General features: G+C 37.5%; 1 protein-coding gene across 5 annotated transcripts; it reads left to right on the top strand.

The window, feature by feature from the left end:
* On the top strand, positions 1–26,346 carry LOC143850840 (uncharacterized). 5 transcript variants are annotated; one of them, XR_013236074.1, is made up of 6 exons: positions 10–621; positions 8,183–9,405; positions 17,652–17,756; positions 19,090–19,206; positions 24,640–25,792; positions 25,911–26,346. XR_013236074.1 is itself a non-coding variant. In XM_077360108.1 (6 exons), the coding sequence occupies exons 3-6, from the start codon at positions 9,755–9,757 to the stop codon at positions 25,950–25,952; spliced, it is 375 nt and encodes a 124-aa protein (XP_077216223.1). In that variant the 5' UTR covers positions 10–621; positions 8,183–9,405; positions 9,659–9,754; the 3' UTR covers positions 25,953–26,346. The 5 variants fall into 5 exon arrangements, 4 of the variants coding, with proteins under 4 accessions (XP_077216221.1, XP_077216223.1, XP_077216222.1 ...); XM_077360108.1 differs by lacking the exon at positions 24,640–25,792 and adding an exon at positions 9,659–9,865; XM_077360106.1 differs by lacking the exon at positions 24,640–25,792 and having other exon boundaries at positions 1–115.

Here is a 26,346-nt window from a genome sequence, read left to right as displayed (position 1 = left end):
AATCATTTTTCTGAGAGATAACGAGAGAGAGTTTAGAGGAAAATCCCAAAAATTTGCAAAATTTTTCCGATCATCTTCTCCTTGCAAGATTGCGACATGCTCCGACCACGCTCCGGTCAGCTAGTCTCTCTTATAAACTTCCTTTTCTTCCTCATTTGCTGATTTTATCCTCATCATAATTATAGATCTAACCATTTAAACCCTAGTTTTTCTCGCGAGATCTTCTTATCTAATCAATTTACATAGCCTATTCTCTTGCTCTGATTACTATTTTCTTCTTCTTCTCATCATCGATCCTTATTAGCTTTAGATCAAAACCTATTTTTTACCTCAAAAACCCCTAACTACAAACCCTAGTTTGCTCCTTAGCTTAACCTGAACCTTAGATTCACCAATTATTGTCTATCAGACCTCGAAATTGATCCAAATTTCCAGTTTCGTTGGCTATATGCTCTGCAATTACAGAGGAATTTACCAAGGTTTGAGCTGCAATTTCAAAGGAAAAGTGTAGAAGAGTTGAAAATTTGGCCTTAATATCATGGATTGAGTTTATTCTACAAGGATTTCGCTACAAGGATTTTGTTTTTTTGTTTCCTTGCAATTCGAAAGAAGAACTTAAAGGTTTCATGTATTTCTTTTGAGTACGCTTTCATTCTAATTACCTAATCTATTGTTGATCATTGATTATGATAAGGCTAACCTGCTTCGGTTAGGGTCAGTAATAATTTCATTTGTTTTTGTGATTTCCTGTTTTGAGATATCTGGATGTGAGTATGTTCTAGGTTTTAGAGCTTGTTATAAAAATCTAAAGAAACATTTGAGTTTATGTTAAATCTCATTAGATATTCTATATTTTTGTTATATAATATGTCATATGTATTTTTCATTTAATTGTTAACTTAAGTAGTTGATCGATTTAAAACCTGTTGAACTGTTTTGTTTGTAGATTTTTCAAAGTTTTTATATGGTAAGTATACTTTTTTCCAATTTGGAGTAGTTAATTATTTTCATGCTTTAAGATAATGTCCTATTAGTGTATTAGATTAGCATGAACATTTCTCCAGGTTTGATTGTATCTTTTACATAGTACTTGAATCATGAGGAATGTGTATTGTTTCGGAGCGAATATGATTATGTCTGCTTTGTGTATGTCTCTTTTGACTTATCATTGCTCTCTAAAGCATAGTGATTTTGGTAGGGTTCTTCTCTTGCTTTAATTGGAAAATGAGTTGAAATGGAAGTTAAGTCAAATTTTCATCATTTTGATAGTATGTTGGTGTGCTGATATTTGAAAATATTCCTTTGTTTTTGTTCTCTGTATTGGTTCATGAGAGGTGAGAGCTGTAGTAATGCGAGTGTAATATACTGAGAGGCTCTCATATTATTTTAGTTGAGCATGACAGTCGTGGCATAAATGTGTGTGTATATGAGTGTATGAACATTTTTCCGCCCTAAGTGGGACAACAATTTAGTGTTGTGTGTGTGAATAGTTTTTTTGCCCAAATGCAACATCAACGTAATGCTTTCTGTGTGTCCGAATAGGGCAATAACATGGTGTGTGCATGTGTGTATGTGTATGTCTATGTGCATAAGTAAATATGCACGTGTGAGTGTAGTTGCCTGTTAAGTGGATTATGATAGTGCAGAAAAGTCGGTTTTGTTTCTTATGTTTTTATATACTAGGGTTTCTAAAGTTGTATTCCAAATGGCAACAACATGTTTTGTTGAAAAGATTCGAATATTAATGTTGGCTTTACCTTGTTCTATTTTTCCCTAATATCTGTACAGTTCACCCTTATCATTCCAATGGTGGGCCTTTATTCCGTACATTTTTTTTTAAAGAAAAAGGTGATTTCGTAGCCTTATGTTTCCCTTTTGTATGATCTATTTACATGAATGGTTTTGCTATTCTCAATGTTTCCATTTCATTTCTGTTTGAAAATGATGGCCTAATATGATAATCATGATTATTTTTAAAATTGGCATAGTAAGGTATACCCTGTTTAGTTATCTGGTATTGCAAACCCAAACCTGTATGGAGTGCACATTGTATAATCACAAGAGCTTTTTTTTTTATATAAGGCATGGTCGTACAGGGATAGAGTTATGTTATTTGGAAAATCAAGGTTATTCGTTATATCCTTGAATTAGATATGGTGTGCCCTATAAATTCCCTTCCATAGTAATGAATTATAATCATGTAGTTTATCAAGGTTTAAATCAGGAAAGCACATCAGTAGATACATTAGTTGGAATGCTTAATATCTTTGAAATGAGCTAATAAAGAAAGAATATAAATCCAATTTTTATGGCCTAGCAATAGTCAGTGTTTGATGCAGCCAATATATTAGATAACTTTTGTAAGGTACTTAATAAAGTTTTTATAGGCTTGTCAGAGTTTATGTTTTTTTTATTCTGTTGATATTTTGAAGCATGTTGTTTTGGTTTAATTTCCTTCCCATTTGTTCTCACTGCCAAGACTATATTTCACTACATTTTAGTTTCATGATTTCATTGTTCTTATTTACATTTCTTGTTAACTCATGATGATAATTTAAACCTTGGAATTTTATTTTAGTTGTCATGAAACCTGTGCAATTCATTTATTTCTCACTACTGGGCTTTACATATTCAAATTCATTTGTCTACCTGTTCCTTGTAGCTCCATCTTATGTATTTCCAAATTATAATCCATCCTTATTCAGGGTGTCTGCTTTCCCTTTGTTAATGGATAAAAATTCCTTTTTAATGATCTGTAAGAAAGCACATTAATACATCCATGGTTAGAGACTGATTTGATAGTGCCTTATGTTATAAATTGGATGCAGCTCTAATGCACAAAACCTTTGGATTGTAGATCGGTTCAATTAACTACGTTATCCTTATCCTACTCTAACTCAATAATTGACAATTTTTTTTTTACATTGCTGAACAACATCATCATGCTTCCATATCATGTTCAGCTTGGGTATAGTTGATTCAGTTAGCATATGAATTGGGGATTCCAATCAATATTTTTTTTTTATATAGTTAGTGCTAACCCATACATAGAACTCCCAGGCTAATGTTTTGCTATGGTTAAATATGGTTGGTTGGCTCTAAGCTTGCTTGTCTATTGAGTAATGAGTGAAATAAAATGACGACTATAGCATTTGCATTTGTTTAATATGCAACTATTAGAGCAAAGAAGAAATAGTGCTAATTTCTTGTTATTTATATTTGAAAATAGGCATTACCATTAGACGGGTTTGGCTTGTTAGGTTCATGGTAACTTTCCAGGAAGATTATAATTGCTATTTGAATTTTTTTATAGTGAAAGAAAAGAGTTTCGTTAGAAATATTGTGGGTTTCTAGCTTGAATTTCACAAGTCTTGGCATTTTGAGGTCCTCTTTTCTTGTCTTTCCTTTTGATCATCATGCCCAAGTGTTTAAAAATCTGAGTTATCGTTAATGGTTCTTGATTTGTACCTATACCATCAGTTACATAATAAGGTTGATGCCTGCCAAACTTCAGATAGGCTGATTTAAATAAGTTTTAAATGGCGTATTATTATTTGTTTCATAGGAGCATAGTTGTAGGGATGTTCCCTTTGTTAAGTAATGCAAACAGTTGATATTTGTGAGGTAATAAGCTAATAGCAACTCCATTTGGTTGTTCTCATATAATTGATTCAAACCATTGAATGACCTGGTTATGAACATCATTGTGCGCTTATATATATGTGTTCACTGTGTAGTTGTATAACGGTACATAAGAGGAAATAATGAAAACACCTATAGATTCTTTCATTGCAGAGGCGATGAAGGAGTCATCCCAAGCCCATCATTAGGGGACTAGCTTAGTCCATATAGCGTTTTCCTCTATTTTCTTTTCTTTTAGAAGATTCTCTAAGTCTTTTAGACAACCCTCTATCATAGTATAGGTCTCTCTCTCAGTCTCATTATCTTGCTTGCCTTCTTCTTTTGGAGAAATGTTTTGTCTCATTTGTTTTAGGGATGTTACCTCCTTTAGACATGTTTTATCTGATTGGCATTTCACATGTTTGTGATCATGCTAGTTTACTTGATTGTGACCACGATGGTGTACCTGTTTGTGAGCACACTAGTTTACTTGTTTGTAAATCACACTTGTTTAGCATATTTATCTCAGAATATGTTTCGAACTACGTTGGCTTGATCCTCTTCCACGAGGTACGTAGTGCAGCTTGGGATCTTTATCCCAAGTCCAGCCAAACTTTTGTAAATAAACTTTGTAAATCTTTTAAAAACTTGTTTTCAAAAAGCTCTTCCTCTAGAGTTAGGAGTATGTCCTAGGTAGAGTGTTTTGGTGGTTGTGTGTTCGCTTTAGAGTTAGGAGTTTGTTTTAGAGTTATAGGAATGCCTCCGTCTGGTCAGTTGGCGATTCACATTGCTGATAGATGACTAGAATAGGATGAGTTAGATCCCATTATTTTTCTTAGGACACACAGCCTAGTTACACATAGGATATAGGAATCACCTGCATTAGCTTAAGGTTAACCTGCCTTTAGTTAGGGCATATAGGGTGTCCTAAAATCCACAATCCATTGGAATTTAAATAATCGCACAAAAAGCTTTAATAACTAGTCTGGTCTTTTAGGTCGAGTCTAGGATAGAGGTCTAGATGTCTTACGCATCATAGTTTATAATAGGTGCGAAGAACTACGTCCCTCTGATTATTGTGGAGGCGGGGATACGTAGGCTGCTTGGATGAATATCAGACCATCTAAGAGTCGAGGACAATTTTAGAGCCTTAGGATTTGTTGTTAATGTTTTTTTTTAGAGTTTTGTGTTTGTGGTTATAATTTTTATTGTTTGTTTTCTTTCAGATTGAGATTATTTCCTTATTTGATCACTCACATGCTCAGATGTAACTCTTTATTGCTTACCAGTCTATTACTTCTTGCTTATATGCTTAGCTGTATTTCTTTTACTGCTTTATCGCTTTTACTGCTTATTATATCTCATTTACTTATTTATTTTAGGGATAAATACATTACCTCCCCTCTAGTTTCTGACACATCCACTTCAACCCCTATGGTTTAAAAATTGACAAAGACATCCCCTCTAGTTTCGTTTTGTTATAAGTATATCCTTTCCGTCAACTGGTCGTTACGTTAACCCGATGGAACCGTAGAAAGTAACCATGGTTAATATTTTATGGACCAAAATACCCCTGTATCTGTGTTCTTTGAAACACCACCCCCTCCAAATCCTCCACCACCCCCGGCACCACCTCCTACACCACCACCTGCACCGAATCCGCCACCCTGTCCGGACCCACCACCAACTCCACCACCTCCACCACTGCCCCTCCACCGCCACCCCCAATGCCTCCTCCTGCACCACCTCCTACACCACCACCCGCACCAAATCCTCCACCCTGCCCGGATCCACCACCAACACCACCTCCTCCACCCCCTCCAAATCCTCCACCACCACCCACACCACCCCCGACGCCACCTCCTACACCACCACCCGCACCGAATCCACCACCGTGTCCTGACCCACCACCAACTCCACCACCACCACCACCTCCCAAACCACCGCCAGCACCACCACCGACTCCACCACCCGCACCAAATCCAGTTCCGTCAAGTAAAAACCCAAAGATAAAAAACCCAACTGTTGTTTTCTTCATTTCCAGTCAACTTAAAACAGAGGGCAAATGGGTCATTTCACGCGCGCTGTTTGCACCGTCCAGTGAAAAAAACCCAACGAAACTAGAGGGGATGTCTTTGTCAATTTTTAAACCATAGGGGTTGAAGTGGATGTGTCAGAAACTAGAGGGGAGGTAAATGTATTTATCCCTTTATTTTATCGTCCTGCTAAGTCTAGCTATCATATTTGTTATATCTTGTTCATACCTTATACCTTTAGCTGTAGCATGCATGTGTTTGTACATCAAAACTTAGACACTTGTTAGGTATGTCACTCAAAAATCTAGCAGTGCTTAGGTGACACTTCTTTCATTTATTTTCTGTGTACTTATTATTTCTATACTCAGGAAATGCATGCTTACATAGACGACTCCTGAGGATTATTCCCATTTCACATGATTTTGCCCAAAATTCTTTGGAGTTAATAAAAATAGCATAAGAGACAAGTGTTCGCACTCAGGCAAATTGGGGGTGCTCTTCGGACCTTCTCCATTCGTAATCAGGCACGAACCCATTCATTTCTGGTTATCCATGGTATACAGAGCATATTTGTTTAAGGATCCATGGCTGTATACCATGGATGGCGACTCTGAGTTTGTTTCGGTACGTCTCAAATCCGAACTTGTTCCCGAATCGAGAGGTATCTCCCATATATTGTCATTTGTGCTATGCTATGAGGGTGGCACTATTTCGAGAGTTCCTTGGTAGAGTTCTCCTTCACACGTGGATGATTCAGAGGATGTAGGGACTCGTTTTCTCATCATCTTCGGATCGGGGTCCACAACTGGTTAGTTTGGAATATATGTTTTCCTCTATTCTTGATGTGCTTGATCTTATTGTCAAGGATATGAAGTTAAGTTTAGGTCAAAGACATGAAGCACATAATCTCTTGAAATCATTGCAAACTTTTGAATTTGCATTTCCCTTCATTTGATGATAAGTTTATTGAGAATAACAAATGAATTGTCGCAAGCATTGCAAAGAAAGGATCAAGATATTGTGAATGCCATGACATTAGTGAGAATATCAAAACAACAGCTACAATTGATGCGAGACCATGGATGAAATTCTTTGTTAGATGATATTTCTTCATTTTATGCCAAACATGACATAGAAGTCCCTAACAAGGTTGATACTTACGTTGTTCCCGAAAGAGTGCGACGGCATGTAGAGAAAAGAACGGTCTTGCACCATTTTTATGTTGAGTTATTTTTTCAAGTTATAGACTTGCAACTTCAAGAGCTCAATAGTCGTTTCAATGATGCAAATATAGAGTTGCTTCTATGTGTGGCATGTTTGAATCCAAGTGATTCATTTTATGCATTTGATAAAGAGAAGTTGATTCAATTCTCTAAGTTTTATCTAAAAGAATTTCAGAAGTTCAGAATTCTACAAAAGAATTAGACAACCAACTTGAAACATATATTCTTGATATGAGGTCTAATACTCACTTTGTGAATTTGAAAGGAATTGGAGATCTTGCTGAAAAAATGATTGAGAAGGGAAAGCATGCCTTGTATCCACTTGTTTACAAGCTCATTACATTGGGACTAATTTTACCACTCGCAACTGCAACCGTTGAGAGGGTCTTTTCTGCCATGAAGATCTTGAAGAATCGATTACGCAATAGAATGTAGGATCAATTTATGGCTGATTGTTTGATTCCATATGTTGAGAAGGATATTTTTGGTAACATCGATGATGAGACAATCATGTGTCGTTTCCAAAAAATGAGACCACGTCGAGGAAGCCTATAAAATTTTCTTATGGGTCATGTTATTAGGTTTTGCGCTCTAAAATTATAAGATGTCATTTTTGTTTACCTCAATGTATGTTGGTGATGGAATATATATGAGTTTTTTTTTTTGGAAACTATAATATTGCTTTCATTTGTTTAGAGAAAAAATTACTATAATTTTTGCCCCCCTTGTGCAAAATTTCTGGCATCGCCCCTGTGTGTAGCTCTTTCTAATTTAACTTAAACTGACAGTAATTATTTGTAAGGTGTCATCAGAAGGAAGGATTGGTGGATATCTTTGCTAGTTCATGCTTACCTTCCATGTGTGTTTCTACCTCGGGTAAATTGGTAAATTTATGGATGCTTTGGAAACAATGTTCCTAATATGCGCTTCATATTTTTATGGTTCTTGTTCAAAAAATGTTCTCAATTACATGATGTGCAGTCTTTTTTTTCTATTCATGTTTGCATATTCTCTGTCTCAAAGTGAGTTTCTGTTGGCGGCATGGAGAATTTATGGAATTCTGTAAGCATGAATTGTGTGGATGCTGTAACGAACCAAATCTTGGTCACCTGAAGTTGGTATGATTGTGAATAGTTTTTGAACTATTTGCATGAATTAACCTTCAATTTTCAACAAAACTTGCCAATCTTGAGTAGAAGTTGTCATAATATATTTATAATCTTATTATCACTTACCTGAAAGACTGTTGTAGAGTTTATTCTGATGAAGTTCTTTTTTGACTGGAGTTTATCATGCTTTCAGGTAGTACCCATGTACTGTCACAAATCAAGAATGATACAACTTGGATGAACAACCATGTTGGACTTTTATGATTTGAAGGGAAGTCGTATGACCGGCTGATCGGACGAAGTATTTCAAGTGAAGATCTTGGCATCACTTTGATGGGTACTCTACATGTTAGTATTAGTTATTGTATTCTCTCTCTCTCTCTGTATTCTCTTTATGTTTCAAAAAGGACTTTTACAGACCCCTCTCTCTCTCTCTCTCTCTATATATATATATATATATATATATAATATCCAAATATATAATATCCAAAAATGCACACCAAATAAAATTAGTGCATGGGAGGGAAGGGGGACAAATGTTAAATTTTGACCTAGATTTTTGTTGGAATTATAATTCAAACTTTGTGGGCCCCATCATAGTTAGACGAGTGAGTGAGGTTTCTCTCTAGAGTTGTTTGAGTTTGAGTCAAACTTGACTTTCCAACGTGAATAAGTTATTTGTTTATTCGTATCCTTATCTTTGGTATTCTTGAAGCTAGTATTTGAGTTGGTTCAAAGTTCTTATCATATTTGAATAAGAGTAGTTTATAGGTGGTAGAGTTCAACTAGGATTGAAAGAGAAACATGTGATTTTTTTTGTTGGTGTTACACATGTACAATAATTCTATTAAAGAGGCAATTGAGGTTATTTTGATGAATGTAGAAAAGAAAAGAAGCGTCGATTAGTTTTTGGTTGTTCATTCAAGAAAAGTATGTCCTATTCTTCTAGTTTTATTTATTCTTGTTCCTAAAATTCTACAAAGTGGTATAAAAGCAAAAGGTCTTGGGATTTCTCAATCAACTAGAGACCAGAAAAGCTATGGCGAATTCAAGAAAACACCGGCAAGGGTTCGGTAAGTTCGCAACATGGCAGGTAACACCAATTCTTCAAATTTTCAGAGTGTTCCTTTATTTAAAGGTGATAATTTTCAATTTTGGTCTATTAAGATGAAGATGTTATTTATGTCTTATGAATTATGGGAATTGGTGGAGAATGGGTATGAGAATTTTGTAGAAGTGGAAAGATTGACCGCGGCACAGAAGAACGAATTCAAGGAGAGTAAAAAGAAAGATGCACAGGCTCTTTTCCTCATCGAACAAGCCATGGATGAACCAATATTTCCAACGATCATGGCTACAACTACGTCAAAAGAAGCATGGGATTTGCTTCAAGAAGAATACCAAGATACAACGAAGGTAATTTCTGTTATGTTACAAACCCTTCATCCTTATTTTGAGAATTTAAATATGAAAAATTCTGAATCAATTCAAGTGTTTTTCTCTATAGTTAGTTCTATTATAAACCAAATAAGAACTTATGGGAAAAAATTAGATGATCAAAATATTGTTGAAAAAGTGTTAAGGAGTCTTCCAAATAAATTTGATCATGTAGTTGCAGCCATAGAAGAATCTAAAGATTTAACTAAATATTCTATGAATGAATTAATAGGTTCTTTGCAAGCACATGAGCAGAGATTGAATAGGACTACAGAAAATCCACTAGAACAAATTTTTCAATCAAAAGTGGATTCGAAGAAAAGATTTGATGATTCAAATAAAGGTTTCCGAGGAGGAAGAGGCCGTGGACGTGGTGGATTCCGCGGCAGAGGAAGAGGTAGAGGCCAATTCAGTGGTTATCAAAGAAATTAAAGTGGAGGTAACCATGAATCTACTTCATTATTTTATTCTTTTTGCAAGAAATTAAACCACGCTGATAAGGATTGTTGGTATAAGGATAGTGGAAATCAAAATAGAAATTCACCACAATGTTTTTATTGCAAAAAGTATGGTCATATTGAAAAAAATTGTCATCAAAAGGCTAGGGAGCAAGCAAACTATCATGAAGAGAAAAGTGATGAAAAGTTGAAAAAAAAGATAATGTATTTTTGTCATGTCTAACTGCCAATGTTGAATTGAATGATGAAATATGGCATTTAGATAGTGGTTGTAGTAACCACATGACCGAGAACAAGGATTATTTTCTAGAAATAGATGAAACTGTCAAACCACGAGTAAGAAGGGGTGATAACAATCATGTTAATGGCCATGGTACTGGTCCCATCATGGTTTCTACACTGGTTGGCAAGAAATTAATTTTTGCAAAGCCTCACACAATTTTCCATCATATTTCAAGGAAGAAAAACCAACAGTCATATTCAATTTTTGCAATAAGGACAATCCACCAAAATTCAATTCTCCATATCTTCTATGCCATAACATAGAGTCATCATTATATGCACTAAAAGCATTGAATACTAGTTTTGAAAACACTAGTGGAAACATCTTGTTTTCTGTCATCTTAATAGACAAAACTAGTTTCATACTTTTCTTAACTTAAAGTTTACATTCTCCTTCATCAAAGATAGCACGGTACCCATTTTTTATCAATTGGCCCAAACTTAGCAAATTTTGAGTGACCCCAGGAACATACATAACATCTTGAATTTGTTTCTTGAATTGAATATGATTGTTGGTATTCATTCCTTGAAATATGATGGAAAAGTGTGTGAGGCTTGCGTTTTGGAAAAACATCACCATGAGCAATTTTCAAGATGTAAGTCTTGGAGGGCATATAAGCCTTTGATGCTTATACATGCCGATATTTGTGGTCCTAAGCAAACTTTATCTTTGAGCGGAAATAATTTTTTTTTATTTGTTGATGATTACACAAGGATGGCATTGGTTTATTTTCTGAAACAAAAATATGAGGCTTTCTATATCTTCAAACAATTCAAGGCACGTGTTGAAAACCAAAGTGGTCATTCTATTATTACTCTTCGTCCTGACCGTGGTGAATTTATTTTTAAAGAATTTCAGAATTTCTATAAAGTAAGTGGAATCAAAAGACAGTTGACAGCGAGCTATACCCTACAACATAATGGAATCGCAGAGCGGAAAAATAGAACCTTTGTTGAGGCGGCAAGGAGCAGGCTAAAAGACAAGGGGTTACCTAATGATTATTGGGATGAAGCAGTGGCAATATCGATATACCTATGCAATTGCGCTTCTACAAAAGCAGTTCGAGGAAAAACTCTATATGAGGCTTGGAGTGGAAGAAAACCCAATGTGAGTCATTTTAAAAATTTTGGTTCTATAGCCTATGCTTTTGTTCCATCTGAAAAAAGACAGAAGTTAGATGATAAAAGTAGAAAGTGTATTTTTGTTGGCTATAGTGTGGAGACAAAAGGATATCGACTTTATGATCCTATTTCTAAAAAAATAATCATAAGTCGTGATGTTAGTTTTAGTGAAAAAGAAGCTTGGAATTGGAAAAATAATGTGGAAGCCCCCTCATGTGTTTTAAATGAAAACATATCATGTGAGACACCTTCTCTTGAGATTTGTTTACCAAATCCTGATGAGTCACCAAGTTCATTTGGTGATTCCACTCCCATGAGAATGAGAAGTCTTGCTGCATATATGATTCATGTGAGTTTGCTTGTTTTGCAATGGAAGCTTTTAGTTTTGTTGATGCAGTGAAAAAGAAAGAATGGTGTGATTTGTGTGGAAAGAAGAGATTGATGCAGTTGCGAAGAACAACACTTGGACATTGGTGGATTTGCCTCCAAACAAATAAGCAATTGGACTTAAGTGGATCTACAAATCCAAGTTCAATGCCGACGGTTCCCTCCAAAGACAAAAAGCTCTGTTAGTTGCAAAAGCTTATGCCCAAAAGCCAGGTATTGATTACTTTGAAACATTTGTACCTGTTGCTAGAATGGATAATATTAGAACTATTTTGGCTTTAGCAGCTCAAAAGAATTGGCAAATTTTTCAGCTTGATGTGAAATCAGCTTTTCTAAATGGAGAACTTGAGGAAGAAGTGTATGTAGATCAACCTCAAGGTAATTTTGAAATCAAAGGCATGGAGAATAAAGTGTACAAATTGAAGAAGGCACTCTATGGGCTTAAACAAGCGCCAAGAGCATGGTATAATAAAATTGACAGGTTTTTTTTTTGATAGCTCATTTCAAAAGAGTACTAGTGAACCAACTCTTTATGTTAAAATTGATGGTGATGATATCCTAGTTGTTTGTTTATATGTTGACGATATGATATACACTGGGAGTTCTCTTGACATGGTTAAGGAATTTAAAGAGAGCATGTTGAAATTTTTTAAAATATCAGATTTGGGTCATTGCATTATTTCCTTGGAATTGAAGTTATTCAAGGATCCAATGGGGATTTTCATATGTCAAAAAAAGTATGCTTTAGATTTATTGAAAAAAATTGGAATGACAAATTGTGCACCTGCAAAAACACCTATGAATACTAATGAGAAACTTACTTACTTTACAAGATGGGGTTGAAAAAGTAGATGAGAAGAATTTTAGAAGCATTGTTGGTGGTTTGATTTATCTAACTCATACAAGGCCAGATATTATGTTTGCAGTTAGCATTATTTCCAGGTTTATGCATAGTCCAAGCAAGCATCGTCTTGGGGCAGCAAAGAGAATTATGAGATACATCCAAGGCACAATCAATTTTGATGTTGTGTACTCAAAAGTCACTAACAACGAATTGATTTGTTTTTCTGATAGTGATTGGGTAGATTTCATTGATGAACGGAATAACACAACGGGCTATTGTTTTAGCCTTGGATCGGGTGTCATAGCTTGGGCATCCAAGAAGCAACTTTGTAAGCCCAAGGGTTCCCATGGGTTCAATCATTCACCTTACCTTCTTATTTTGATGCTAGCAAATCCAAATTGATTAGCATTTATGGACAAATGTGTTGATTTGAGGTGTTGTGTTCTATACAGGAATTTGATATGTCATATCGCCATTATACAACTCATCCCAACACATGGCTTGTGGATCCACACACAATGATCAAGGAGCTTGCACTCACATTGGATACATCAAGATTTGGAGGATGTTCAAAGTCAAGAAGCTCAAGATCAAGATTCCACAAGTTGCCTAGCAAGTGTCAAGAAGAAACTTGGAGTTGAACTAGCCATTGCTGACACCTCATGCACCTTTCAGCATGCATTGAAGATTGGAGGAAGTCACAAGAGCCAAATATGTTCAAGAAGTTCACTCACAGGCTGAAGAAGTCCAAGAAAGTGCAAAGGAGCAAAGACATTCCAAGAAGACTCAATGGTATACATTATTAGAATGTATTTGGAGTCCTCTTGATTTTATGTTTAAATGCACTTTCAAAAGGTTTTCAAATAGTTTTCATACTTAAGTTTTTATATCTTTGAAAACCATACACACACACACACCCAAAAATGTGTTTGAAAACCTAGGACTAAAGCCCAAAGACCATGGCCCAAAGCCCATAAATTTTAAAATTAAAATGGAATTTTACACAGGGCTGGTCGACCGGGGTATCCCAGGCGACCGTGGCAAGCTTGCTGGAAATCCAGCACTTGCAGGAAAATAGCGGGCTGGTCGACCGAGTCAAGCCGGGCGGCCGCGGATATGTTTATGTTTCAAACAAAAACAATCCAGCATGGTTGGCCGGTCAACCTCGATTGTCCGGTCCACCGCGATAGTGTTTTTAAGCCGAAATTTAATTCAAACAGATTGTCCTTGCCGGGCGACCACCATAGGGCCGGTCGACCGCGCCAATATGAAATTTGAATTTATAATAGAGAGCCCGATAAGGGCGGGCGACCGCCGTGCCTCGGTCGACCGCCTCGGCTTGGAAAACTAGCTGTTGGGGCTTGCGCAAATTAACTTTTTAACCCTGTTTTTTACAGTTTTACCCCCAAACGGTCATATTTCCTTGTGGGTTATATATACACTATCAAAAACCTTTATAAACAACCTTATGCAAGATTAAATCCTATCTTCTTGAACCCAAACTTTCATAACAAAGGTTTTACCTCTTTGAACTTGTATTTTTACATTCTATCAAGAGGATCTCCATAAGCTTTACATTTGTATCTATTCCTTGGAGAATTTGTGAGCTTTCAAAATTGTAATCCACCTATTAAGAGGCATTGAGAGTTCTTTTCTTTTATTTCTTCATTGTTCTTGATGGGCTCCGATTCAGCCCGGTAACAAAGGTGAATAGTTGTAAGAGGGTGTGACCTCTCGGCAAAGCTTTGTGCAGAAAGGGTTTGTTGCCTTTGGAGTTGGAGAAGGAGTTGGGTTTGTACGGCTTGTGATAGACCAAACTACTATAAAACTTGTGTGTTCTTGTGGTGTGCTCTCTCTCCTTCTCTTGCACTTGTGGTGATTGGTAATCTCTAACCTAACTTGCATTTGTATTTTTAAATTGAACAAGGGTTAGTGAATGCATGTTAAAGTAAGATCTAAATCCTACTAATTAAGTGCTTAATTGAACAAGGGTTAGTGAATAAGGGTTAGACTATTAAGTGCTTAATTATTAAATTTAATTTAATAATCCTACTAATTAAGCCTAAAATTTTTAATTTGCCAATTCACCCCCCTCTTGGGTTGTCACACTTGCATTTAAAACTTACTATGGTGCTCTCAAGCACGGAAGCCAAGTATATTGCTGCTACAACTACAGCTTGTCAAGCAATTTGGCTACGAAGGATTTTGCGTGATTTGAAGGACGAACAAAGCGGACCTACGTGAATATTTTGAAACAATAAATCTACAATTGCCTTAACAAAGAATCCAGTTCATCAAGGAAGGACGAAGCACATTGAGATTCGCCATCATTTCATTAGAGAAGTCACAGCCAACGGAGAAGTTGATTTGAAGCATTGCAACACTGAAGATCAAGTAGCGGATATTTTCACCAAAGCTTTGTCAGAAGAGAAGTTCAAAAATTTTCGTCATATGATGGGAGTACAATCATTCACCTAGTTTGAATTAAGGGGGCATGTTGGAATTATAATTCAAACTTTGTGGGCCCCATCATAGTTAGATGAGTGAGTGAGGTTTCTCTTTAGAGTTGTTTGAGTTTGAGTCAAACTTGAGTTTCCAACGTGAATGAGTTATTTGTTTCTTCTTATCCATCTTTGGTATTCTTGAAGCTAGTATCTGAGTCGGTTCAAAGTTCTTATCTTGATTGAATAAGAGTAGTTTATAGGTGGTAGAGTTCAACTAGGATGGAAAGAGAAACATGTGATTTTTTTTGTTGGTGTTACACACGTATAGTAACGTTCTATTAAAGAGGCAGTTGAGGTTATTTTGATGAATGTAGAAAAGAAAAGAAATGTCCATTAGTTTTTGGTTGTTCATTCAAGAAAAGTATGTTCTATTCTTCTAGTTTTATTTATTCTTGTTCCTAAAATTCTACAATTTTTGGAATTCTTTGATGGAAGAGAGAGATGGGATAGACTCTATGTAATATATCTTATGAAGTACACATCTGAATTTTATTATTTAGAAACTTGAACTCTATATACTCCCATACATTATTAGATAAATTCTGTTGGAGTTTTGTATTTGCGATAAAATAGACTTGTCGCAAACTTGACTTGGATCATCTACACATCTTTCTGACTAGAAATTAATTCAGTAATATTTTTGAACCTCGTATGACAAGTTAGGAAGTTTAGTGACTGCTGAAGTTTTCTCTCATAAACCAAGAAAACTTAGGGATCATAATGATGCAGGTAAACCTACTTCAGAAGATGATGATGACGGTGATCTCTAGCTACTCAAATTCTACTGGAGTAGCTGGGAACTTGGGATTTGGGAAAACTGGGGCATACTTGTGGTTTTGGTTCAAAGATCAGAAGAGATGCTGCTTTATGCTGCGTTGAGGGGATGGGAATGGGTGTATGTTGAAGGAAATATTTTGGCTATTGGGTACACTTCAATCTATTTCTGGATCTGCTTTTCCACCCTCTCTTTTATTGGGGTCTTTCTTGAGGCTAAAACAAATTCAATAATTTAGGAGGATGGATACCTAAAGAAGAGAGAGTGGATGTGGTGTTACCATGAACAACACAAATTCACAACAGAGTAAAAAATAACATCCTAAGTTCCAAAACATTTAGGGGCTGTTTGGACACGCGGATTTTAGTATCCACGTTTTTAGTTTGAAAACAGTTTAAAAGAGGGTTCATGATCAAGCTACTGTATGATGTCCTGACAGCGTTTCTTGGATTTTAAGAAAGAAATCCAGGTTTTAGAAAACTCTCCCGTATCCTGAGATTTCTAAAACCTAGAAACATGGGATGATCTGGTACTCTCTTGTTGACAGAAAGAAGGACGAGAAGTCAGAGACGACGCATGGTTGGTCCGCTTCTTCTCTTGTCTCTTATCTACAATTTTGAAGAAATTCCGAATTCTAAAATCCGCGTATCAAAATGGCCCTTTGTTGGAATGAAACCAACGAGGTTGGAGGGAGAAGATGAGTTTCAAGAGAAGAAGATTGTTCTCTTGATGCCAAAAACACAAAGAAAGTAACCCAAGTTGATGTACTATTCAAAACCCCTCAAATTTCACTAAAAACACTTACATATGAAGAAGATACATGGCCTAAAATATGGCCTACATTCCAAATCCGGAATTAACTTTTCTTAATTACTATTAGCTTTCCTAAGCACAACTAACACACTATCACATGAAAAATAAAAGCATTACATAATTCCAAAAAGTGGTCCAGACTTGTCTACCAAGCTTCCAAGAAAGTAAGAAACTTGAGTCCCAAGAAAGTAAGTAACTTAAGTCCCAAGAAAATAAGTAACTTAAGTCCCAAGAAAGTCAAGTTACTTGAGTCCCAAGAAAGTAAGTAACTTGAGTCCCAAGAAAGTCAAGTTGATAGATGATCACGATCAAGTGGTCAATATTAATTTCCAACACCCCTTAGTATCATGACATTACATTCTAAACATGTCTGCATGAACCGACAAGTAAAAAGATAAATCCAGCTTTGCTAAGTCCAACAATTTTAAATATCAACTATAATTTATATTTATTGGCAATTCCGCTTAAAGCTTTATCAGAACAATAGCATCAACTAAGCTGTTAGGATTCCTGAGGCCTCTATTGACCCCTAGATCCAATTTGAAGTAGCAATATTTGGCCATTGTAGGGATTTCTGGTTTTGTCTTCATTCAATGAATCTCTCCCTTGGTTTAGCGCACATCATCAGCACATCAGACAGCTTACATTGAGGTAGAGGATAATAGGCTTTTGACCATAATTAGCCAACAAAGACAATGCAAACCCTAGACATCATTAAATTGTTGTCATATGATACCCTTTCTTTCCCTTTTATCTTTGACAAGAATTAGGGCCCATTAACATGGTTGACCTTTTAAATTATTGTAGGCATCAACATAATGTAATGGGAAATGATTTCAGCGCTCCAATGTTTTGATAAACATGCGCTCACTTGTTTGTCGTGTAGTATTTAAAGTGTTTTAAGAGCTTTTTGAGAACCGTAATATCGTCCGACATCCCTTTAAATACTACATGACGAGCGCATGTTTATCAAAACACTTGAGCGCAGAAATCATTTCCCTATGTAATCCCTCCTTTATGACTTCTCTTTGTGTTTTCAGATTAATCTATCTTCAGGGAGGTTGCAATTGGTTGATGCAACTGGCAGCATTGATGTTGTGATACCAGATTTGCTATCGGATGGTGTCACCAACAACATCTACGAGGTGATTTTTAATGCTGAACCTATTATTTATGCATACGTGCTTCCCTCTAGTGATATAGCTATATCTATTTTGTTTGCTGACTGCAAAGTCAGTTGTTTATACGGATATAACAGACACTGTGGATATGTCTTGCTTGCTCAAAGGCATGCCACTAGTGTTTAAAGCTCGAACTCGACTAGGTAAAACCGAGTCAACTTGGGTGATTCGATGATTGATGCAGTCGGTTTTTCATTACATTGGGTGAGTCTGAAGAATTAGATCGACTAGGAAGGACAGAAACTGAGTCGACTTGGGCAGGTCAATGCTTGACTTGGGGAGTTTTTAAACAGTGGTTTAGTCTAGATCCTGTTCCTATTTTCTTCCATAAATATCATCTGATGTATTTCTCTGTTATCCCTTTTTTTTTACGTGATGGTATCATGATGCAAGCCGATAACTATTAGTTGTTTACCAGTTCTAATGCTCCATATTTTGCTTTGTTACGAATTTGGGTAGTCATTTTAATTTTGATATGCATAAACATTTGCACTAAATAACATAACATCTCCTGGCTGATATGTATCAAAAAAGGAGTGGGGAGGTGATGACGGTGAGAGATACTTAGGAAACAACAAATAAAAGGTTCTGTGTCACATGCTGATAATGCTACAAGTTAAAGGTGCTTTCCTAAGACCAGACATGCTTCACCTCTCGGGAATGTACCTATCCCTTGGAGAAAGATACAACTTCAGATGCTTTGTTTTTTGGGTTTGGCCAAGGGCATTTTTGGTTGTCATTGTGACTCTAAGGCCTTGTATGCCACTCTTTGTTACGGGCATATTACATCTTTAAAGTCATACCCTGGTCACAGAGCTACACATGCATGCATCTTGAATATATCATAGATTTTCTTATGTTACAGAGTTGTATCTCTCCAATAAGTGCTAGCCATGTGTTGTGCTAGGTGTTTTCTGACTTATGCTTAATGCCAGTGTACTATTGACTGAATCCTGGGATAAGTGAGCTGTTTTATTATTATTAGCGCATATGGTGCACTGCTAGGCATACATACATGTTATAAAGTATTTTTGACTATGGATAGTTTCTCTAAAAAATTGAAGTTTCTTATCTTCTTGTTGGCTTTCCTGGTTAAAGACTATGAACTTGTTGTTGAAGGCTTACCTGTACAAGTAGGTTCTTTAGGAATGTTTAAGAATGTGGCAGTTTCGTGCAGAAGAATCATTAGCCTCATGATCCCCAAGAGTGAGCTCAATCAGCTAACAATTTATGTCGACTTTTATCTGAGCAATGCAACATGTCTTAATGATCTCTTGCATCTTCCTTGTACGGGTAGGAGTGGCAATATCAAGGGAAGTGGAGGTGGAATGTTTCACATGCTGATGGTAACACACAAGTTTCCTTCCAACCAGACACACAAGTTTCCTTCCAACCAGAGTATGTTCTACTTGACGTACGTATGCCTTTATTGTATAATTTATTTGTTACATATGTCTTCATTGTATAATTTGTTTGCTGTATAACGTTTGTGTTTCCTTGTCGTTCATTGTATAGTTTATTTGCTGTTACAGTTTCAAGATGCTCCCTTTATTTCACATGGGTCAAGCTTATTTGCCGAGGCCATAATCTTACCTTATACCTTGTTACTTCGGGGAAAAAATGGAGGCATTTAATTGGCTGAATTTGAGGAAAAAATTAGGAGCACATTTTGAATATATTGATAGCAAAAATTATGCAGAAAACCTATTGTCCAAGAGACCAAAAATTGCACATGCATCAAATGGGGCCCTCAAGTTAGGCTCAAAGGCTGAATCAGGAGAGGTTGGCAATGGACAGTATAAAATTCAAAAGGATTTTCATATTACCCAATGGGAATCTAATACTAAGCAGAAAAACCGGGCAAATTGTGCTCATCTCTTGAAAGTCCATGTTCGCCCACTGTCAAAAGTATCAATAATGATGTGTCAGTTATTCCAGGCATATTGTTTTGTGCAAACGGTAGTGTACTACACAACATAGTTGAAAAACCAAGTGCTGGAAAAAATATGCTGGAATTTAAGTCTGAAACCTTGAACAAGTATCAGGTATGTTGGTTTCCCCGCACTTCATCATTGTGAATGTATGATATTCTTATATAGCTTTATAACTGTTACTTATAAAGCTATAAGTAATAGTTATCTGGCAAAGATTTTGGCTTCTAGGTTGAAGTTGGTTGGTGATTCAGCCTCACTATAATCTGGACCCACGCAAGAATGAATGCAACCGGAGAAAATCGGGTGCCGCTCGGAACTAAATAGATAGGTTTTGGAGGTTTTCCGCAAGATTCACAGCTCATTGGAGCTCTGGGGAAAAGGGCAAATAGGAGCGAAAACAGTCAATCTCGAGTTCAAGATTTTAGGAACCGAAATCTGGGGAGGAATGCCAGGAAAGATTGGAGATGTAAGAATTGTAGATATCGTAACTTCAAATGGAGGATAAAATGTAGATGGTGTGGGGATGGCAATCGGATTCCCTCTTTCGCGGTTCCTACACCTAGTGATGATTCAACAAAGGAAGAGGGCTTCTGCCCGGACTCGGGGATGACTTTTACTAGCATGGAGAGTGGACTACCTCTGTTAACAATTTCCGGTAAGGAAATAGAGGACATGAGAGTCCTCTTGAAAGCATGTCTGATAGCCAGAACGATGGAGGAAGGATGGTGTGTTGGAGAACTTTGTAATTGGGCTAGACAACACTGGGCCATTCCGTCTTTAGTGAATCCTAGTATTTTGGCCAAGAATGAATTTCTTTTTATCTTTGAAAGTGCAGAACTAGCCCAAAAAGTCCTAAAAATGGGGACTGATGCTTGTGGGGATCACCTATCTTCTCTCAACCATTGGGACTCGAATTATCTTCAGGGTGTGGAGGAGGTCTGGTAAAGTTTAGCAGTATTCCTCTTCATGTGTTTGCAATTTCTACTGTAGAAGCTCTGGGGAGATGTCCAGGATTGGTGTTGGAAATAAAAATGGAACAAAGCGATGGCCAGAGCATGGAATACGCATCGGCGAAAATTCTAGCTCCAAAATGGAAGTTGCAAACACCTTTTCTTTGCCTCCAGTTGAAGATTCTTTCTTTATGATAGGAGTGGATTTTCAGGAAGAACCATTGTGGCCAGCAGAGAGGTGCTATGGAGATTCACCGGTTTGCCCGGTGGTGGCGCTAGAAATTCGCCGAGATGACTCTCAGAGGGGTCATTTTCCCGATCCAATGGTTACTTTCTCACCGACAGGTGTCAAGGCGGGCCCAAGCATTGGGATGGGAAAAGGGAGAGACAGGTCCACTGTCAGGGACACGGTCCTCGGTATTGACAGTGGGGTGGCCTTATCTAATTTCAAATTTCAAATTTCAAATTCAAAATCCCCCTCAATCAGGTATTCTAATGAGATGACAACTGGAGAGAAACATAGGCAAGGCAAAATCTCAAAAAGGTTAGCAGAAAAAGTGACGCGGGCGCTACGAATCCTTCAAAGTAGTGCTGGTGGGTTCGACTTCAAGAAAGGGGCATTTAAAGAAAGATCACAAATTCGACGTGAATGGATACAAAAAGGTGTGTCATCCTCGCCTGTCCAATTAAAGGCGTACGATCCAAAAATAAAAAAACCCTAAACTCCTTTGTTCAAGTCTCTTCTTGGGCTGCGGAAAGGGTTCATCCATTGAAACCCTCTCTGTGAACGGTTACGTCATCTAAATAACCAAATCTTTCCCCAATTGGGAGTCTGATCCTCATTCCCAATGAGGATGGGATATAAGGGGATTGGGGGAAGATAAAAAGATTCGCCTTGTCAAAGATTTTGTATATCAGCAAAATCTAGATTTGGTGGCCGTCATGGAGTCGAAGATAATGGGGGTTACAGATCAGTTAATTAACAAACTATAGGGCCGGAATCATAGGGAATGGGTTGCATTGCCGTCAGTGGGGACTGCCGGAGGAATTATAGTGATATGGAAGGAAGGAAGATTTGTGAACAAGGGAACTAGGATTGGTAAGTATTCAATTACAATTGTTTTTGCTTTAGTAAAATGGGATGAACAATGGCTATTTACGGCCGTATATGGACCAGTACGAGCACGTGAAAGGAAGAATTTATGGAAAGAGTTGTGTTTCATCCGTGATGATTATCAGGGAGAATGGATCATTGGAGGGGAATCCAATATAGTCCGATTTCCATAGGAAAAGAGTTCCCCTACGACGATTTCCACTAGTATGAGGAAATTCTCACAGTTTATACAGAATACGGAACTGGTCGACTTACCCCTGGAGGAGTCACTTTTTACTTGGACAAATAACCAAGAACGATTGGTTATGTGTCGATTAGATCGTGTGCTCTTAACCTCATCATGGGAGGATCGCTTCCCTTTGATCACTCATAAGTCTTATCCAAAATTGTTGTCTGATCACAATTCAATCATTCTGAACATTTCGGAATATTCTGGTTGTCCCCGTCCCTTCCGCTTTAGTTTAAATATTCTGGAAATTCCTGGAATAGAGGATCTAATCCGGCATTGGTGGGGGGAGATCTCGATTCAGGGTTGGAAAGGGTATATTCTTTGCAAGAAAACCAAGGCTCTGAAAGTCAAAATCAAAGAATGGCAGAAATTAGTTGATGAGGAAACTAAGCAAGTCAAGGTGGAAACGTTGACTGCTTTGGAACTTCTGGATAGTAAAGAGGATACCGCTCATTGTCGTCTGTGGAGAAAATAGAAAAATTATTACTTCTAGAAAAATATGAGGAAATCCTACGAAGGGAAGAGAATAGATGGCGCCAGAAATCAAGGATTAATTGGCTCAAGGAAGGGGATCGAAACACAAAATTTTTCCACAAAATGGCAAGTTCAAGACGGCGTATTAATACTATATCAAGCTTGAAGGAGGGGAACTCGTTGATTGAGGACATGGGCTTAATCAAGAAGACGATTGTTGAATTTTAGCAGTCTCTGTATTCTAAACCTGTACAGTGGCGCCCGAAAATTAAAGGAATTCCTTTCAAGACTATAAATCTTAGGCAAAGGATCTCCTTGGATGGGGACTTCACAGAGGCAGAGGTGGAAAGGGCGATATTTTCAATGGCAGGCAACAAAGCACAGGGGCCGGATAGTTTTCCTATGGTTTTTTTCCAAAGATTTTGGGCCATTCTGAAGGAGGATATTATGGCTTTCTTTCTCGACTTTCAGGAGAAAGGAATCATCAGTGAAGTAGCTCGAGCAACATTTATAGCCTTAATTCCCAAGAAAGAAGGGATCCTAGGAACAAAGGACTTCAGACCTACTAGCCTGATCCATAGCATACTGAAAATTGTCTCCAAACTACTTGCTCGAACGGTTAAAACCTGTATGGATAATATAATTTCTCATTTCCAAGGAGCTTTCATCGAGTCAAGGCAAATTTTGGATGGAATCCTCATTGCAAATGAGATCATTGATTCAATGAGAAGGAGAGGCGAAGCTGGTCTATTGTTTAAGGTTGCATTGAGAAGGCTTATGACCACATTGATTGGGAGGCCGTTGATGCTATCCAAGATCGAATGGGATTTGAAAATAAATGGCGCATGTGGACGATATTGTTAATATCAAATAACATCTTTTCTATCCTTATTAATGGCTTAGCAGAAGGTTTTTTCCAAATCTCTAGGGGGTTGCGACAAGGCGATCCGCTTGCCCCCTATCTTTTTATCATGGTGATGGAGGCTCTTAGTTTTATGCTAACAAAAGCGGAGGCATCTGGACTCTTTCATGGCTTATCAGTTGAACCACAGGGTAACTCGATTTCCCATCTGCAATTTGCAGATGATACTCTGATTTTCTTGCAATTCTCACCTCAGGCTATTCCTAATGTCATAGGAGTTTATAAGTGGTCTAAGGCCATTTCGGATCTCAAAATCAACCTGGCGAAAAGCATGTTACTGGGAATCAATATGGAACAGAGGCAGGTACAAAGTTTGGCGGAATCTGTGGGCTGGAAGGTAGGGACCTTTCCGACGTCATATTTAGGACTACCTTTGGGGTTTGGAATTCCGTCGGCATCTCAGTGGGATCCTGTTACTGAAAGAATAGAACGAAAGGTGGCATCTTGGAAGAAAAACTATATGTCCTTGGGAGGGAGAATAACATTAAATAAGGCGGCCTTAAGAAACATGCCAGTATACTTCATGTCGCTGTTTAATATTTCAGAAAAGGTGGCCTTAAGAATTGAAAAGGCTTCAAAGAGATTTCCTTTGGGATGGCAGCGAAGTGGCATATTTCCACACTATAAGTCTTTCCAGAATCTTACTTTGTTCCCTTACTTTGTATCTGATCCGCTGGTTGAAATCTTCACTAGCCGAAGATATCGACCGCCATGGACCCGATCCCTTTCCAGGATATAGACTCATGATAGTCCAATCTTCTTCCAACATACCATATTTAGAGTCAACCACGGACCGCCAAAGAGCCTTTCTTTCTTTGCCATATCTCCACAGCCATTTTCCAAGCAGAGATTTGTTGCGCAATCAAATTTTTCCAATACCCAAGCCACCATCTTTTTTGGATTTGGTTACAGTATCCCAATTAATCAAGTGGCAAATCTTTTTAGATTCAACTCGTATGGGATCCTGAATCAAGGGGGATTTTCACAGCCAGATCTTTCTTCGCTGACTTGAACTCAGGGATTTGCTCAGACAAAAGGCGTGTTTGGAAATCCTTGGCCCCTCTGCGTGTGGTAGCTTTTGGGTGGACACTTGTTCACAGGAAAATTAGTACTTGCGATCGTCTGAAAAAGAGACATTTTAGTCTTGCTAGTGTTTGTGTTCTCTGCCATCGGCACGAGGAAATATTGGATCATCTAATGTTGCATTGTGGTTTCACTTATCAGATCTGCGCTCGGGCTATTGGAGATTTCAGAATGTGCTAGGTCTGTCCGAACTCTATCAGTTTGCTGCTCATCAACTGGAGGGGAGGCCCTTTCGGAGAGATCGGCAGAATACTATGGGACACTATCCCTTATGCCATTGTCTGGAATATCTGGAAGGAACGGAATAGGCGAATATTCAAAGATCAGCAAAGATCGATAGGGCGAGTGGCTACGGATACCAAAATGGAGCTGATTGCGTGGACAAGGAACAAAAGAAAGATATCGTATGGGGCGAGTGATTTGATAAGAAATTGGTGGGCAATCATTTGGGAAAGAACTATTCGAACTAAACCCAAACCAAAATGATGGCTCCGCCGGAAGGATGGTTCAAATTCAATTTTGATGGAAGCTCGGTAGGGAATCCGGCCAAGGGAGGAATTGGAGGCCTAATTAAAGACAACAACCAAATAATCATCATGTCCTTCTCAGGTCCAGCAGGACAGTGCGATGCGAATGAGGCAGAAATTAAGGCTTTACTCTTCGGTTCACGATGGCCTTTTGAGAAGAACTTGGGGTCTTTGATTGTGGAAGGAGATTCAACATACGTGGTAGGATGGGCTTCGGGCAGTTCACCAGGACCTTGGCACCTACAGAATACAATAGCAGAAGTCCTTGATCTTATGACGATTCTGTGACCAAGAATTGAGCATAGGAGAAGATCAGCCAATGAAGAGGCGGATGTTCTTGCTAAAGCGGGAGTGCTAAAGGAGGACACTACAACTTTCACATCTATGTAGTTAACTTTTTAGTAAAGATTGTAAGAGGTTCTCAAATATAACCCCAATCTTAAATGTACTCGGATTCAATCCACTTCTGTACATGGCTAGGGACAACTTGTCCCGCCCTTCATTCAATAAAATTGTCAATTTAAAAAAAAGAAGAAGTAATAGTTATAACTATTAGTTATAGCTGACTGAATTGTATGTCCTCATCTACATTCCAGTTGCTTCATACAGGCATGTTTTATCTGATGAGGTGCGACCGGGAAGAGCAGTATCTATGTAATCTAAATGACCATATTGAATATGGTGATTGTGGAAAAGCTCTTATCAATTGTTGTAGAGTCTTTCGTTTTCTTCTGGTCAAGTTGTTCCTTAAAGCGAGCCACTTCAAGGTCATCCATTGGAAGTTTCTTCTGTTAGAAATGATGTAGTTTTTTTTTTTAAATTTACCCAAACTGAACTAACTATCCTTCCATGGATTTCTTAACCAAATGCCTGAAACTCTTTCAGATGCGCATCTACATATCACTGCGGAAACAACAATACTCTTGAAGGATAATGGTGGGGTTTTGGAAGATGTTTTTTGTCGAGCCCTTTGCTAGATTAGGAGAGGCTGTTAGTGTATCCACATACATTCAGGCCATGTTGGTTGTTGATATCAAATGCAGGTTGCCTGAGGAAATTTTGATATAACTATACGGAGACATAATGGATGTTCATAGTTTCAAAGAAAATTGCATTGATATTGACACCCGTCCATGTTGTGAAAGAATATATGATATACATCAAAAAGTATTTCTGGAAGTACCAGCTGGCATTTTTATTCATGTCCTCGAAGACCATCACATGGTAATAGCCTGTTTCTCATCTTATATTATTAACTGTGATATTGTAACTGTTTCACAAAAAAGAAATAGTTATTTTAATGCATTATATCGACCATTCA

This window comes from Tasmannia lanceolata, unplaced genomic scaffold (assembly GCF_043159265.1).
Source record: "Tasmannia lanceolata isolate RefF3 unplaced genomic scaffold, GAP_Taslan_0.1 ptg000018l, whole genome shotgun sequence".
NCBI lineage: Eukaryota > Viridiplantae > Streptophyta > Magnoliopsida > Canellales > Winteraceae > Tasmannia > Tasmannia lanceolata.
This window is presented reverse-complemented; position numbering and strand designations above follow the sequence as displayed.

Bases quoted from the DNA above. Each gene is read 5' to 3' on its own strand.
- LOC143850840 (XM_077360106.1), top strand. From the start codon at position 9,076: ATGGCAGGTAACACCAATTCTTCAAATTTTCAGAGTGTTCCTTTATTT. The intron at 9,406-17,651 runs GTAATTTCTGTT...TTGTGTTTTCAG, and splicing joins AATACCAAGATACAACGAAG to ATTAATCTATCTTCAGGGAG. The intron at 19,207-25,910 runs GTACGTATGCCT...AAACTCTTTCAG, and splicing joins CAGAGTATGTTCTACTTGAC to ATGCGCATCTACATATCACT.